The sequence below is a fragment of the Ochlerotatus camptorhynchus genome, unplaced genomic scaffold (assembly GCF_037179485.1).
Source record: "Ochlerotatus camptorhynchus isolate MF236.1 unplaced genomic scaffold, CSIRO-AGI_Acam_v1.1 ptg000434l, whole genome shotgun sequence".
Taxonomy (NCBI): Eukaryota; Metazoa; Arthropoda; class Insecta; order Diptera; family Culicidae; genus Ochlerotatus; species Ochlerotatus camptorhynchus.
Genome location: NW_027040920.1, coordinates 2,955,845 through 2,973,761, shown reverse-complemented (window position 1 = coordinate 2,973,761; position 17,917 = coordinate 2,955,845). Strand labels below are relative to the sequence as shown.

The following is a 17,917-nucleotide window of genomic DNA, read 5'->3' as shown; positions in this document are numbered from 1 at the left end:
GGAAAACCTGCAACATTCTGATGATAGGAGAAGCAACCTATATTGAAAATGTCTGGTGAAAATGGAAAAAGGAAATCTGCACCAATCAGAAGATTGAAGAAACAATTTTTCATTGAACGTTAACGGTGGAAAATTTGCATCGTTCTGGTCAATTGAAATTTTCTGGTTTAAAATTACCTGAGGACAAGTTATTATTGAAAATTTCTAAGGTTTGCAACAATCTGCTGCATGGAAGGGCAAGCTGAATTGAAAATTCCTTATGTAAAAATTGCACAGTTCTGGTGAATGGAGGGGCTAGCTTTATTGAACATTTCCGAGAAGAACCTCAAGGGTATTGAATTCTGAGGACAGTTTCACAAGAAAAGATTTCTGGGGATGATTTCATGAAAATTCTGCGAATGATTTCTAGTGAATCCTGCAGATAGTTCCATGAAAAGAATACCGAGAGAATCAAATTTTGAATGAAATTACAAAGGGTTGTTGATGAAAATTTCAAGGAAATTCCGAGGGTAATTTCAAGCTATAATTCTTCTGAAACATTAGGGGAATTTCAGTTCCAAGGTGTATTGAAAAAAAAAGTTCAAAAATATTCCGAAAGAACCTCAAAGATATTGAATTTTTTAGACAGTTCCAAAATATTTCTGGGGAGAATTCAAAGAAAATTCTGCTGATAATTTCTAGAGCATCCTGCAGATTGTTCCAAGATAATTTTGAAAAGAATACCGCGAAAATCAATGTTTGAGTGAAATTCCAGAAGGATTTTAAGCGAAATTCCAAGCGAATTCCTAGGATAATGTCTAGCACTCTAAAAGAATTTCAGTTCCAATGCGTTCTGAGAAAAAATCATGAAGAGTTCTAAGTTTAATTTCAGTGGACCTCTGAGAAGAATTTCAAAAGAGCTCTTAGGAGAGTTCTAAAAAAATCCGAGAAGAACCTCAAGGATATTGAATTCTGAGGACAGTTCCAAAGGATTTCTGGGGAGTATTCCAAAAAATTCTGTGAATAATTTCTAGTGAATCCTGCAGATAGTTCCAAGATAATTCCAAAAAGAATACCGAGAAAATTAAATTTTGAGTGAAACTCAAAGGGATTTTGAGGAAAATTTCAAGAGAGTACCGATAATTTCTAGCTCATTCCGGGAATAATTTCTGAATAATACTGAGGAAATTTTCCTGAAACTCTTAGGGAATTTTAGCTCCAAGGCGCGTCAAAAAATGTTGTACGCTCACATGGAAAATCCGGAGTTGTCCCATCGTGCTATAGGAAAAATACCGCATATCAATAATTCAAGCGTATCAAAAGTTATAAACAGGTTCAAGGACCGGTTGACATTTGATCACAAGCACGGAGCAGGAAAGAAAAATCGGGTGCAGGAAGACGGGAGGAAAGGTGAAGGATAATTTCACCCGAAATCATAACATTTCAAAACGTGCTGTTGCCAAAAAGGTCGGTGTTTCGCAAAGTTACGTGCAGAAGGTCAAGGCAAGAGCTGGATTAAATGCATTCAAGGTTAAAAACTTCCCAAACCGCGATGAACACAAGCAAACTGTTGCCAAAACCCGCGCTCTGCCAGCTTGACCAGATACAGTGGATTATGAAACATATGTCAAATCTGACTTCCCATAAATACCAGAACAGGTGTTTAAAGCAGAAAAGATAAGTTCCAAGTGGATGATCGTTTCAAGAAAAAGAAAATGTTGAAATTTGCATCAAAATACCTTATTTGGCAGGCTATCTGCACCTGTGGAAAACAGAAGTAACAAAGGGCATCAATGGTGGAATTTACAATGATCCAATATATGTATACTCAGCTAAATACTCTCCAAATTTGGTTTTTATCTGATAAATACGTCGTGTTCGCCCTTTATCATGATTTTTAGTCGTAGGCTAGTTCATCACGTGCACTTCGAAAAAAAGGTACCGCTTCGTTATCCTCTAGAATCTAGATCATCGATTTTTAAGGTGGGGTACGCGTAGCCACACTTAACGAAGAGCACAAACAGGGTAACAAGTGAACCGGGATATAGCTGGGAAATCGAAATCACTGGGAAAATACAGGAAAAGGCCGTAAATTTCGATGACAAATCTGGGAAAAACATGCTTTATCCTCTCTAAAAAAAAGATTCTGGTCCTTGTAATGTTTTCATGGGCCTTGTACTACGCTGCATTTTCAGGATTTTGTCGCTTTGAAGAATTAGCAGCATTTAGAAGGAATTCTAGGGATAACACCAAGGTTACAGGATAAGCGACAAGCGAGTGTTGACTTGGACCCCAAGGCAATTGTGAAAAGAGCTCCAGGTGAAATTTAAGTAGAGTTCTGATCTGAGTAGAATTTTTATGTGGTTCTTAGGAGAGTTCCATGACGATTTTGAGGATGCTTTCAGGTCCAATTCTACTGATTATTCCAAATAAGTTCTCACAAGAATTTCAAGAGAGTTCTGATGAGGGCTCCAAGCAGCGTTGCCAGATTGTTTTAAAGCTTATCGGTATCAATGGTATTAAAAATCGGTATTTATCGGTATTTATCGGTATTTACTATTTAATTAATTATATATTTTTTCCGTTTTTGAAAGCGAAAATTATAACGACGATGACGACTGGGACTTGAGGGGAATTGCTATGTTTAACAGCTTTCTTTGTATTAAAACAGCCTTTGTTTTTTTTTTAATTTTATTTTAAAAATTATCGTTGTCATTAAGTGGTGGTCAAAATTGTGAGAAAAAAGTTTTTTTTTTCAATAAAATATCATTAAATGAAACCAAAACATGGAAAATCAGCCACAACAACGACTAAACTATTGACAATTACGACAAACAATATTTTCACTTGAAAAAGACCAAAATTCATGGCCTAAATGTCCAGCATATTACATCGTAGTTGTTGCAGTTTTTAAGACTAAGAAAGCCGTTAATCAAAGAAAATTTTTAGCTTTTGTACAATGATCGGAAAATTCCGGAAGAAAACTCCGGGAATGTTTGAATTAGCTTCTGAACGGAGCCGAAAAAATATCCAAAGAAAAACGAAAGAAGCTGTCTTGGATGAAGTTCGATGAAAGTTCTAAGACGAGTTGGAAAAATATCCGGGAAACTGTCAAGCCACGAATTGAGAAACTTGTGGCAAAAAATTAAATAAACTATCGGAAAAATCGCATGTAACATCTAAAGGAAGCTAGAAAAGTTTCGGAAACCAGAAGTAAATTTTCAGAGGTAGCCATTTCCAGGGAAAGCCAGAAGAAGCTTGGAAAATCTTCCAGTAGAAGTCGAACAAACTTATGGTCAAACTTCCTGGAGAAGACGAAAGAAACTTCCTGGAGACGCTGTCAGAAACTTCGTAAGGTAGATTTGAAGAAAAATCTGAAGAAAGTCGGAAGCCAGAGCGCTTACGGAACAGTCGAAAGAAACAAGGACATAATTTTGGAAGAAATAGATTTCTGGGGGATGTTCTAATGATCCAGAAAATTTTCCTGATATTCATAAAACATCCCCGAAGACTCCTGAAGTTTTCGGAACATTCCTGAAATGCACTTGGGAATATTCCATAATTCCTCGAAAATCCTTAAAAGTTCTTTTAATTTTCTTGAAATTAGGGGCTGTTTTGGAGTTCCCTGGTCATCCTCGAAGCGCTCGGAATTTTCCTGGTTATAATAAGACTACCGGAATATCTTTAATCATCTTTGAACATCTCTGGACTTTCTTGAAGATCACGAGTTTTTTTAAGTGCTCTCACAATTTTCTTGAATTTATTGTAACATCAGCATTGAAGTTCTCTGATCCTCCCGATTTTTTTTAAATTTTTAAAAGTTATCGACACTGCCATCAAAACCATAGAACTTCCCATAAAATGTTCTCACGATGTTCTTATTTTCATGTAACTTCCATTACGTTTACTAAATTTGCATGAGCCCCTCAGCACATTGCTCGGAACTGCTTTATAACATTCACAAGACAGTGTTCACTCGGCTGTCGACAAAAGCAGGCCACTCTCGATGTGTGCTACGCGATCGTCTGTTTACTCGGCAGCAACCATTGTGTGGTCCTCCTCATTGTTCTTCATCAGCAGTTCTTTCGGTCGATGCGTCGTCGACTTTGGAAAGCAACCGTTTCGTGATGATTGTGTGAGTGCTGACCACGTTTTGCGTCCATTGCTGCAATGGACGCGCTCTGACCCTCGTTGGCGTACAACAATTTACCATACAATGAAACTACTGGAAGCGGATCCAGTTCTGATGGAGGAGGCTTTTTGGATAGCGGAAGATAAAGTGTTTATTGTGTTGTACCTTTTGACTATAGTTTTAAGATGTATTGTATAGTGACCATGAATCCTCGGCTCTGTTAAGTTAATTCGGTTGAGCCTTATCAAATAAATTAATATACAAAAAAAAAAAAAAAACATTCACAAGACGCGACGCGAGACAAGACACAACACTTATCGTTCTTACAACTTTAAAATAAATTAAAATTTACCTTACTGTCGACCGGTTTCGGGCGTGATGCTGCCCATCTACGGGACAATGTCCGACTGATTACTTGGATGTTCATACGTTGTTCCGTACACGTCCAAAAAGAAAAGAAGAGAAGCTACTGGATTCTCAGATTTGTCAGGTTGAAAAGGCAGGATATAATGGGGGGTTTATCTTCATTCATTAATGGTTCAGCAGCATTGGTGATGAATGATGATTCCCAGGCGTTTAGATGTGTAGTTTTTCCGACGGATTTAATGAGTTTTGCACCTTTCCAGTCAATGTTATGGTTTAAGCTAATTGTGTGTACTGCCACAGCTGATTCATTTGATTTTCTGTTGTCTACAGCATGTTTATTTTCCTTTAGGCGGACCTTTACTTAGCGGCGCGTTTGTCCAATATAGACTGAAGGACAATCCTTGCATGGAATTTGATAAATTCCAGACTGTTCATCCGGCGGAACTTTATCTTTCAAATTACACAACAGGTCACGCAAAGTGTTGTCGCTCTTGTGTACTACCTGTAGTCCTTGTCGCTTGAGTGTGGATTTGATTGGATTCGTAATTTTGGGATAGAACGGCAGGCTGATTCTTTTTACTTCCTCTCCCATTGTTTCTAGTGTGGTTATATTTTGTTGGTGCTTCTTTCGTTTGTGTTTTCGGAGAATTTTGTCCACGAACTCCTTTTCATACCCATTCACTTCAGCCGCTTTGTAGATACGCTCTGCAAACTCGTCATCCTCCATGGGTACATTGTAAACACGGTGTGCCATGGAATGAAAAGCGGCTTGCTTTTGAGCTCCAAAGTGGTTGGAATCGGAAGTAATGTAGCGATCGGTGGACGTCGGTTTGCGATAAATACCAAATTTCAGGGTGTCGTCCTCCTTTCTGGTTATCATTAGATCCAAAAAGGGCAATTTCCCATCCACCTCTTTTTCTACCGTGAATTTTATTGAACTGTGCCGGGAGAGTAGACTTACAGTTTGTTCTAAGTAGCGTTCTTTCACTGGTGCAAAAACATCATCTACATAGCGCCTCCAAACACGTGGGAAAAACTTGTGTTTTTCAGCATCGGCTTCAAAGTCACTCATGAAGATGTTCGCCAGGAGAGGCGAAAGTTTGCTGCCCATGCTTAGACCAAACGTTTGTTTGTAAAATTTCCCTCTAAAAGTGAAAAAAATCTGGTTCATGCATACCTCAGCCACAAGCAGATAAGCCTGGATGTGATTGTGTGGCGCTCGACTGCGTTCTAGATGTTGACGCAGGCTTCTTAAAGCGTCGGCGATTGGTACGCTAGGGAATAGAGCTGCAACATCAAACGATACCAAAATCTCACCTCGTCTCAACTTGAACCCTTCTAGCTGCTCAACCAAATCTACCGAATTTTTAACACTTTTTCCATGCGTTACGGGGTAGTTCTTCATTTCATCTACTAGCCACGCTGCCATTTTCTGCTTTATAATTTAAGCAATTTAATTAATTAATTGATCTGTCCTGATGTTGCCTGAGCTTCACTAAAGTTCGTGAAAACCATTGATTTTCCCTGAAGTTCTTTGGACTTGTGAAATTTCCAAAATATTTATGATGTTTCCTTAAGTTCACTGGAGCTCGCTGGACTTTTCTGAAATTCCCGAATTTTCGAATTTTAACAGAAGTGAAACTGTCTTTAATTTATCGAAACATACACATAAGTCTGGACTTTTCTGAAGTGCCTACAGCTAGTTTGGATCCGCGATAAAAATATGATAGCATTCTTGAAGCTCCGGGAAAGTTGAAAAAACTAGCGGGAGAAGATGAAAGAATGATACGAGTGAAGGGTGAAGAAGCTTCCAGGGTAAGGTGGAAGAAAACTCCTGGGAAAATTGGATGAAACTTCAGGAAGTTAATGTTTAAAAAATATTTCTCGATTCCCTAGGAATTACCGGAAAGAGCCATTGACTATTTCTCGATTGATGGGTAGCCAAAAACAGTGAGGAAATGCAAACATTAGTCGAAAAAGTTTCAAGCATAAGGCATCTTTAGAGATGATTGTTTAGAATTTTGAAGGCTCAAAAAATATGAGGTATTCAAAAAGATACAAGTCTCTCACAAAAAATTTCTCCAAGCGCAGACAGGCAATAATAATTTTGATTATTAAAAAAAACGGTATAAATCGGTATAAAATCTTAAAAATCGGTATTCTGAGGAACCTTATCTGTATATCGGTATCTAGTTTGGAAATCGGTATAAATACCGATAAATCGGTATATCTGGCAACGCTGGCTCCAAGACCATTCCGAGGAGAGCTTTAAGGCTATTGAATACTGAAATTTTGAGCACAATTTCATGTGCATTCTACAGAGAATTGCACAGGAAACTCGGAGTAGAATATCAAAGAAAAATAATTGTGAGGATATTTTTCTCAAGGAATTCCGAGAACACTTGAAATTAAAAGAGAATATTAAGGTAAATTTTAAGATGGTTTGTGTTCTGCAAAGATTTTTTAGATTGTACAGGGAGATTTTAGAAGAAACTACAGGGAGGTATCAGAGAGATTCTCATGTGCAATCCTGCAAAGATTTCGAACCCCTTCAACCTAGTGACGTCTTCGATTCAATCGCATTAAGTTTGTTGCCTAATTAGAGCACAACCGGGAAAATTGCCAAAACTCCGGGAGTAAAACGAAACAAAAAAAAAACGGGATATTAATAATTGACATTTGCTGATCACCATGCAAAAAAAAGCGATGTAGAGCTAGGTTGATTTTAGGTGGGATACCTACCGTTGAGAATCGATGCTTTTATATCCATATCAAGCTATTACAGCTCCCAGTTAGTTACCAATGATATTGTTATACTTATAAACACTATAATTTTACACAAGAAGTAACATATTTTTCCTATTGTTCCCCTTGCAGTCCCTGTTCACCGCCAATCCCTGCCAACATCCGATAGTGATACTGAAGGACGTGCAGTACAACGACCTCAAAACGATGGTAGATTTCATGTACTACGGTGAGGTGAACGTGTCTACCGAGCAGCTGCCCCAGGTGCTAAAAACGGCAGAAATGCTCAAAATCAAAGGCCTCGCGGAAATGCCGGACGCTTCCGCGGTGTGTAAGGCCGATCCGAGCAAGCTCGAACATCCGGACCTGGTGGGCGCCGGCCTAGGTCCGGGTGGAACAGGCGGCCCGGAATCGATGTGGGGCAGTGCAGAATCTCAACAGCAGCAAGCCGCCGCCCAGCAGCAGCAACAGCAACAGCAATACCATCAGCAGCTACAAGCCCAACAGCCCCAGCTGCGAAGGACACCCTCTCCCACCACCAACATGTCTCCGGCGGCGCGGCGGAAACGGTTAAGGAAAACCTCGACGGGATCGGGTTCGCTCTCTACCGAACGCATGCAACAGCAACAGCAGCAGCAGCACCACCAGCAGCAGCAGCAGCAGCAACAACAACAGCAGCAGCAGCAACAACAACAGCAACAGCAACAACAGCAGGAAGAGCACGGTACCAATACGGACGGAACGATAAATATCGTTCCCCATCTGCACATACAGCAACAGGTAGACAACATATCGTACAGCACCAGTCACAGTGCGCTGGCGTCACTAGCCGGGGCAGCCGGTGGACCTGGTAACAATATCCGAATAATCAAGGAAAGTCCCAGTTCTGACGTTGACCAGCAGCAACATGAATCGTCGCAGGAAAGTGTGGACGAGTCAGGACACCATATTCCAAGTATCATCGTGAGTAGATCCAAATGAGGACGCGTTTCGTCGGCACGATAGACCCTGCTGTTCAGAGCTAATTGATTTTTTCCCTCTTTTCATTCCATTGCTCTTTGACAGAAAACCGAGGACTTGAGTGGTGTGACGCAAACGATACCGATGGACATTTCCGCGACGTCGAGCAGCGTGGCGGCAGTCAATATCCCCCAATCGCAATCTCAGCACAGTGGTAAGTGTTTTTCTCAGCTCCTATTATCCATTTTTCAATTGCGTTTCTCTTCTATGGAGCTTTCGTTCGTTTTCTCCCTATCTTCCATCCTTGTTTTGATGTACCGATATGCTGACGTGGTGTTGATGTTCCGAAAAGTATCATACAGTCATTTTCATTTTTTCCCCTTCAACTTCATCCCACGGACGGAATATATCCAAATTTTAATGACGCAGGATTTCACAATTATTGATGGGCTTGGCTAAATACTGGCCGGTCTGTGACCAATAACCGTTAAAACGTTTCGAATTTTGCATCGAATTGTCATAAAAATTCAAATTTCACCCCGGAGCTAAAGTCATATCACTGTCACCGAATACGCGCCTAACAATGTCCCGTTTCGTGTGGATATTATTATCTCATTCAGTCATCATTGCGTTTCTGTCATCGATCGTCTTCGCTCGTGTCGCATTTATTAACGGCGACAGTCGGGAAAAAGCGCAAAAAATGCCCAACCCAAGTCCTAGGCAGGACATGGACGGTAGCAGCGGCTATAACCGGACAGACGGTTTGCGACGCCCCGTTCGAACTTTTTGTCCATTATTTACGTCCGAACATTCGCACCAACTCACACTCGCATATAAACGCCAGTTCGATTTCTGTCATTATTTGTTGTGAGGCGGCTGCTTCCAGCATAATTTTTCGTTTCTTCAACTCGTTTTTGTGTGTGTTTCGTTTGGCATGTGCAAAACTGCAGGAATTGTCCTCTTCCTCGGATCTGCAGCACACCGCCCCAGCACATCATTCCGCTTTGTTTCTCCAACTCATTTTTGAATTCATAAAATTTTATTAATAAATATTTTCATTTTTCATTTGCTTTCTCGTGCATAAATAACGAGCTGATTTCGTCATATCTGACTCATCCTTTTGGCCGTCTGTCGTAGTCGTCGAAATTAAACATTCTCGCGGCTCTCTGACCCCCTCATTGATTCGCTTTATTTTATTTTTTACTTCTTCTGCGAAAGCGCACAATCGCGGGATCACACCTGCTACTCTAACCCCTACACAGCACCACACTGATCGACCGACCGACCGACCGGGACAGTAAAATGGGGTGTGATTGATCAGCGTTACGTGATTGGTGCTGCGATTTGCGCACAACCGTTGAGGTCAGGATGTTTTAATGGGCCTATTCAATTTGCATAAAGTTAGGGATTTTATGAAGTCGTGGTTTTATCTATTTCAATATTAAAACAAAAATTATATTATAGCGGAGGCTTATCCGTTTGATTTCTGTCAAAATTTTAAAATTCTTAATTTAATGGAAATAATAAAAACCAAATCCATTCCAGCTTTGAAGATTTGTTTTAAATATGTCCATTCTCCGAACGCTGATTTCAACATTCCTCTCAATATAATGTTATGATTTTCTCTGCTATTCCCTTTAAGTTTTATCCATAATAGTCTCTAAATTCACGCACACGGTTTAGAACTTCCTTTAGGAAGTTTTTGGATTTTACTCTCTACCTATATTTTTCGTATTCTCAAAAAATTCTCGTTTGATCTTGCTTGAATATATCTCCATAATTCTCCTTAAAATTCCTTTCGAATATGCATCAGATTTCTCCTGGAGCTTATCTCAGAATTATCCAGAAATTCCCCTCAGGTTTCTTCTCCCTTGGAATTCTATACAAAATTCCCCTGAAATTCTCCTCAAAACTTCCTTGGGAGTCTCCTGAGGGTTTGTTTGCACCTTTGTTTTTGAAATTCACTTGATGGTCTCCTTAGTACTATTCTGAGGATTCAATCATTGGTTTTTCTCCTGAAATTTCCTTCGAAATGTCTCCAGAATCATCCTGGTGTGCTGCTCAGAATTCTTTCAGAAGTATCATCAAAATTCCTCTTTAACTCTCCTGAAAATGTCACTGGAATCATCCCAGATGCTCGTTGAAATTCTGTCAGAATACTTAAGGATTATTCTAGAAATTCCCTTGAAACTAGCTTCAGCATTAGTTTATAATTCTGCATTTTTTTCAAAGGATTATTCTCAGATATCGATTCTCTCGGAACTATTATCTGTATTCCTTTTTTTCCTCATTCGAGACATAAAAACACTACAACCAGTAATTTGATCTATTGTAGTATATCCCGTGCGCTAAGGTTTAGTGCATGTCGTATTACTCCATCACTATTGCAGGGCTGCTGGCGAGTTACTTTTTAGTGACTTGGTCACTTTTTTTCAATCCAGTCACTAAAAAGTCCCCTTTAAGGCCATGTCACTATTTTCAACTTGTTAAGAGTGAATTTATTTCACGATTGATTCTTCTTGCAGTGTTTAGTATCTGATGGTCCAATCGATTTTGTTCTAATTTTCGAACAATTCGCAATCCAAACAAACAATTCCAAGGCAATCTACGCAACGCAAAACGAAGAAAGCGACGTTGAACAGATTCAATTCTCTCGGCACCGTTGTTGTAGTTTAGGTTCCAAACCGCCGAACAATACTCAAGCGTCGATCGAACAAGCGAACAATATAAAGATTTTAGACAGTAGATATCAGTGAAGTTTTTAGCTATCCTAAAAATGAACCCTAAAGTTCTTGACGCCTTATCAACAACATATGCAATGTGTTGCTTGAATGAAAGCTGCGAATCCAAGATCACACCCAAGTCTTTCACCTGATTCACGCGTTCGATTGTCGAGCCAAGCAGGTCATAGCTAAATATTATCGGTTGTTGTTTTCGTGAGAACGTAATAGCGGAGCATTTGGCTGGGTTCACTACCATTCTGTTTAACCTGCACCAACTAGCGAATACATTCAGTTGACGTTGAAGAAAGTGACAGTCAGCAATGGAGCAGATTCGTAGGAAGATTTTGAGGTCATCTGCATATGATAACCGAGGAGCTTCGATGACCAGATGCACGTCGTTGAAGTACAGTATACAAATTAACGGTCCCATGTGGCTTCCCTGAGGTATACCTGATGTGGCGAAGAAGCTAGCTGATCTGCAATCTCCTATGGCAACATTTAGTAGCCGACCGGTAAGATATGATCGAAACCAACTCAGAAGATTACCGCATACTCCGAGCCTGCCGAGTTTAGCAATCGCAATAGCATGGTTCAACTTGTCGAATGCTGCGGATAGGTCTGACAGTAAACCCATGTTGCGGCCGACAGTAAACCCATGTTGATCAGCACTCAAATACTGCTTGCAATGGGACAGCAACGGTTCCATAATCACTAGCTCGAATAGCTTCGAAACGGCACTTAACGATGTAATTCCTCGATAGTTATCCACAGCTCGTTTCCTTCCTTTTTTGTGGACGGGAAACATGTGCGCAAATTTCCAGCAAGATGGAAATATGCCACCTGAGAGAGACATTCGGAACAGGCGAAGAAGCGGAATTAACAAGCTAGCAATATGTCTCTTCAAAAATACAGATGGAACTCCATCAGGTCCAGGATTGAAGGATGACTTGAGCAGAGTCGCGGCCTTAGAAATCATTTCTGCATTAACATCAATTGCACCCAGCGTTTGATCATTTACTGGAACGTTCCTGGCAGCCAGGTTAATATGGTCGTCAGTTAGTGTCTCATTAGTGAATACACTGGAAAACTTTTCGGAAGAAAGGTGGCATATATCCTGAACAGTGGCTGCAACTTCTCCGTTGAATTCCATAGACGATGGCAGGCTCGTTCACGTAGTTCCAAAAGGATTTCGGGTGTAGCTTAAGTTTGCGCTGGATGCCTCGTTGGAAACTTGAAAAGCATTCACGACTGACTCGCTGGTCCATGTGATTCAGCCTCACATAATGTAGTTTCAGAGGAAGCGTGCTATACTTCGTAAATCTTCTCAATGCTGCTCTCTTGATTGACTTCAACCTACGTAGCTCTCTCGTCTGCCAGGGAGGGTGAGACACTTTGTGGTGAGTTCTTTTCGGGACGTGTCTGTCAATGACATATGCCAAGACATGTGAAAAGGTTTGCGCTGCAGCCTCAACGTCATCTGGATCAAGGATGTTCTCCCATACCATGCTAGACAATACATCTATGATGCTACGGTGGTCAGCTTTACGGAAGTCATAAGAAACCGTAGCAGTATAGTCGCCGAAATCACGCACGAGTTTGTCCTCAACAGTGACAATTAGAGGAGGGTGATGTGGAACCAGCGTAGTTAGTGCACAATGAGCCGAGGAAATTGATGGAGCCCTGTCCTGTGTGCTCACGAAGCAGAGGTCCAAACTACGACCATTTTCATTAACTACATGGTTAATTTGAGAAAGCGTCGCTGCGCTGTAGTTGTCGAGAAGGCTAATAGCTCCTGCGTGAAATGTAGAGCTATCAGGATCTGGATACAGGAATCCGCTATGAGATGGACTCCACGAAACGCCTGGCAGATTGAAGTCACCAAAAATGAATATCTCATCAACTGGAGTGGAACTTTCGACAACTGTGAAAACTGACCGACAGTGAGTATCGATGAGTTCATTGTCGCGGACACGATCAGGTGGAATGTACAGAGCGCATAGAAATAGTGTGCGATCACCCAGATTGATGGCTGTCCAAACCTGCTCCACATTGTTCCATGAATCGTTCTCGATGGCCTTTGCCTCCAACCCGCTACGGACAGCTACAAGGACACCTCCACCAGTAGATTTACGGCTGTTGTTAGGATTCCGATCGCAACGAAAGACCTCGTAGTCAGGACCGAAGACTTGACTGGAAAGCGTTCGATAATCGAGCCACGTTTCGCACAGGACAATAATATCGTAGCAACGATCCGATACAGCTAGGCGGTACTCTTCAACATCAGAATTCATTCCACCGGCGTTTTGGTAGAAGATCACGACGTCCTGCTTGCGGCAAGAAATCGAACGACTGCTCTCCCTGGAAATCACAGATACATCAGGCAATAACTGACCATCATCAAGTCTCATTGGATACTCGCCATAGTGAGTGGGTTGGAAGACCCCCTCTCCGCATCCGACAGCAGGTCCGGAACGACTATGATGAACGAAGGCTGCTGATGGCAGGACTGAGACGGAGGGATTGGGGGCTTCCATGGGGCTTTCTACGGCGCGTTCCGGGTTTCCAGGATTAGGAGTTACAGAGGCATCATCACAATGACTAACATAGTTAGAATTGCTGAAAATTTGATCGGCATCAGGCAGTGAATAGTTAATATATTGATTGTACTTGCTTGTAGAGGCAAGGTGGAAGACTCCTGATTCATATCCAGCCACAGGTCCAGGACGACTATGCTGAACGCTGGCGGGAATCGGCACGTCTGGGCTGGAGTAACCAGGAGCTTCCAAAGAGCGGTCTATTGTGCGTCCCGGAGATGAATTAGGATTGTTCGAACAGTAAAGCGGATGTTGTGAATGAGCAGTATCAGAAGTGCTTCTAAACTGGAAACAGCCGGCAGGTGCTTGAAGCGTTGCACTGGAACACGGAAATGAAAGGAAACGCTGAGAAATTCAGTGAAAACTGCGGCACCATAAGGGAAGTTAACATTTGAAATATATGAGGAGCTTACTGGACGCTTTAAGAACCTCAAAGCGGTTCTATTAGCTTTCGAAAAACTGCACGAACTTTTGAGAAGTTCCTGGAATTTCAAAGAACTTCACCGGAGACAACAGAATTTCTAAGTACCTCAGAAAAGCTAGAGATCTTTGGGGAATTTCAGAGATGTTAAGGGCCGTTCACGTAAGTTTTGTCCAGACTTCTGAAGCAGTTTAAAGATCTATAAGCGTGAGTTTAGAAACATGCAGTATAGTTCCACGATTTGCTGAAAAAAATTGAGAAACTAAAATTTTCCAAAAATTTCAGCGAAGTACACACTAGACATTCAGAGAATTTATGGAAATTTCAGAAATATTTTAGAAACTTCACAGAAGTTCAGAGAATTTTAGGGAAGTTTAAAGGTGTTTACGAGAATTCCATTGATTTCAGAGCAAAACCGAGATCTTCACTAGAATAGAAAGCTCAGGGTAGTCCCGAGAACATCACGACAGATCAGATAGTCGAAATAATTTGGTAGTTGAAGAAATTTAAAGGAAATTGCAGAAACGTTAAAGAAGTTTCGAAAAACTCAGGGAATGACAGCAAACTTCAGCATAAAAATACATATGATCATCCAAAAAATGTGAGAGTATTTTAAGGGGGTTTCAAGACATTTCAAGAACTAAAATTGTAAAAATTCAGGTATATTGATTAAAACGCTTCAATAAGTTAATGAAATTCTTCCTTAGATTCTACACTAATTTTAAATTTTTGCTAAGAATTCACTGAAAATTTCTTCCATGTTTTCTTTAAATTCGCTTGATAGAATTCCCATGCTATTCACCTCAGTATTGTCTTAAATTTTGTTCAGAATTAAATTGGAGTTCTCATCTAAATTCTTCCGAAATTCACTTGAGATATTCCTTAAAATTATCTAAAAATATTTTCGAAATGCACTTGAAATTATCCTCGGGTTCCCTTGGTTTTTCCCACGGAATCCTCTTCACAATCACCACGGAATTTTTCACATTGAGTTCAACCCAACAAGGAGTGCATGCAGAATAAAAGCATATGTCTTTTCAGCTAAAAAAATGACTTTTTCAACCCTTAATAAGCACAAATTGTTCAAACTCTCTTAGAGTTCATTCCAAAACTCCCTATGACATTTTCTCTTAAATACCTTGATGGTATATCTAGAACTTAATTCTAAAATCAGCTCTCTAAAACATATCACCAGAATATACTATGCTATTGAAATATTCCTCAAAATTTCTGAGAGAAACCCTTTGGTAGAATTCCTAGAATTTTCATTGAATTCATTTCAGATTTACTTTTGAATCTCACTCTTTCTCACAGATTTCTCCTCATATTTTGTTTGGCAAACTCTCCTAGACTTGTTTTCCGAATTCCTTCTTGTGGAGTTATCTTCAGATTTAATTGTAATCCTCCTTTTAGCATCCCCCTAACCCCGTAAGCATTCTCCACAAATTTCCAAGGTCTTTTGCTCCGGATTCGTTTTCTCTCACCAACTTCATGAAATTATCCTTAGAATGCCTTCATGAAATTATCCTCTCACTGCTCCTCAGAAATGCCTATGAGTTTTTATTAAAATTAGCCTTGTATTCAAGGGGCCTCATAGTCTAGTCAGTTAAGGCACGGTATTACCAAGCTGGAGGCGGCAGGCTCGATTCCCGGTCCGGTCGAGGGAATCTTTCGGGTTGGAAATTTTCTCCACTTCCCTGGACATAGAGTATCATTGTGCTTGCAACGCAATATACAATTTCATGCATTGGTATTGGCATCGAAAGCTCTCAATTAATAACTGTGGAAGTGCATTTAGAACACTAAGTTGAGAGCACGCAATAAGCTAATATGCGCTAAGCAATAAGCTTGAAATGCGAATAAGAAGAAGAAGAAGAATAAGAAGAAGAAGAAGAATAAGAAGATAGAAATTCAATTCAGGATATTCTTGAAATTCTACTTAAAACTCTTGCAGGCTTTACATGAAAGCTAAAATTCCTCGGAACTTCCTTGAAAGCAGATTGCACTTGATGTTTTTCTCGGATTTTTTTCGTTCAACTCCCTTGGAATGAGCCTTTAAAGCTGTGCAAAGAATTTGACTCCAGACTCTTGGAAATATTTTAAAGTACTATAACTTTGAACTCCAGAATTTCAAAAAACTTGTTAAAATTTAAAATTTGTATTAAATATGCTTATTACAGAACAAAAAAAAAAATATATATTTCAAGTCTCTGAATTTTTAAAATTCATGAACATAAATTCACTCTGGATCTTCAATGAAGTTCAATGTGTAAATAAAAATAACGAGGACAATTAAAATATCCATAGTAAGAAATTTATTAAATTCCTGGAGTAATGATGAGATTCTCTGAGACTTACAGGTATTTTCAGGACACCCTGGATACTACCGTGGGTTTAGTCAAAACTTTCTGTTGAATCTTTCACTTTAAAGATTCATATGGTACATATGTGTTTATGAGATACTAATTGATTTAGTCTAAATCATCAATCATTTATTATTTCTTCTCTTAGGTCACTTTTTAGTCTCTGTTTTTACAAATATATAAGTCATTACTTGGTTACTTATTTCTTCAACATGGTTACTAAAATCACTATTTTTGACAGCGTTGATCGCTATCAGCCCTGCTATTGAGAAATGACGAAGTATTCGATTTTGATACAGTTGTACAGTTGATTACTTAAAAATCCTGTTCCCCTAGTGTGAAGTAGTCAGGACTAGGAATCGGTGGCAGATCTTACATTCCGTAAAGTACCGCGAAAAGGTGATCTACCCACGTTACGATATTACCTTGAAGCTTGTAGCCAGCCCGGACGATCCGACCTAAAACGCGTGCCTTAAGCGCCACTCCACAAGGGAGACCACACGCCCAATGTAAATTTGCCCGGTTGAGACTCTCCTAAGGGCGAGTCCATTAAATTTCCTAGAAAGGATTTACGGATCAGGCAAGCCAACTAACCATCCAAACGGGAAAACCCTATTATCTCCGTAAAATTACAAACACGTTAATCACTCAGAGAGTCGGTGAGAGCTCATTTATACCAAAAAGACCTCTACGAAAGAGAATCTATCCTCATCGGCAGTCTCATCACTTGCCACTAGACGTCGCCCCGATCTGGAAGTGGACTACTCTCCCCAACATTCAAACTCTCAACAAGAGGACGGGACCCGAAAACTACAACGGAGAACGCGAAGTGATGTCGAATGCATTAAATCAATTAAAGCTAGGGAGATGGTGGATCTGGCCACATCTGGTACCAAGATCCAATTACGTAAGGGGCCCAAATACAGGGCTGTTACAACAGGCGCGGATTTCGCGAATTTCGCGATTTTCGCGGATTTGTCGCGGATTTGAATTTTCAGTCGCGAGAATCGCGGAAACAATAAATAATGTCGCGAAAATCACGAAGGGATTGATGTGCTGTCACAAAAATTGTGGAATTCATTGTAACCTTTCCGTCTCGGAATATTTTGCTGTCATCAATTTTGTTGTTCATTTGGCTCTCAATTTTTTACCGGTTCAAACCAAACACCGTGATCTCAATTCAATAGGTCACACCGGATTTACACGGAAATTCCCAGAGGTCTGTCCAATGCAAGTCATTTCCTTTTTTTTCCAAGGTGAACATAGCATTTTTCGTTGTCAAATCATAAACAAATTGTATATATGCGAGTAAATGCCATGTATACCGGATATTCTAGGTTCTCCAAATCGTCCTGGAGTTCAGTTGATTTTTTCTACTATATAAACCATGACTCCAATAATGTCTGTGGTATCGAAATATGTCCAAACAGATTCAAAGTGTCAATGTGGATTGTACCCGACCTATTGCTACGTATACAAGATGTTATAGGTTCTGAAATCATTCTGGAGATCAGATTATTTTTCTACTAGATCACCCAATCTAATTCAATATCTGTAGTATCGAAATATGCCCACACAAATTTGCAGTGTCTATGTGGATCATGCCAACCTTTTTCCGTGTATGCCAAATGTTC

At 40.1% G+C, this 17,917-nt stretch overlaps 1 protein-coding gene across 2 annotated transcripts in view; it reads left to right on the top strand.

Annotated features, from left to right (window-relative positions):
- The window catches only part of LOC135711678 (putative uncharacterized protein DDB_G0271606), a 110,815-nt gene that overhangs the window by 38,353 nt on the left and 54,545 nt on the right, over positions 1–17,917 (top strand). For both annotated transcript variants that reach the window (XM_065234599.1, XM_065234598.1), the window contains exons 3-4: positions 7,355–8,185; positions 8,288–8,396. In XM_065234599.1, the coding sequence (XP_065090671.1) occupies positions 7,355–8,185; positions 8,288–8,396 (940 nt within the window). The remainder of the gene's footprint in view (positions 1–7,354; positions 8,186–8,287; positions 8,397–17,917) is intronic.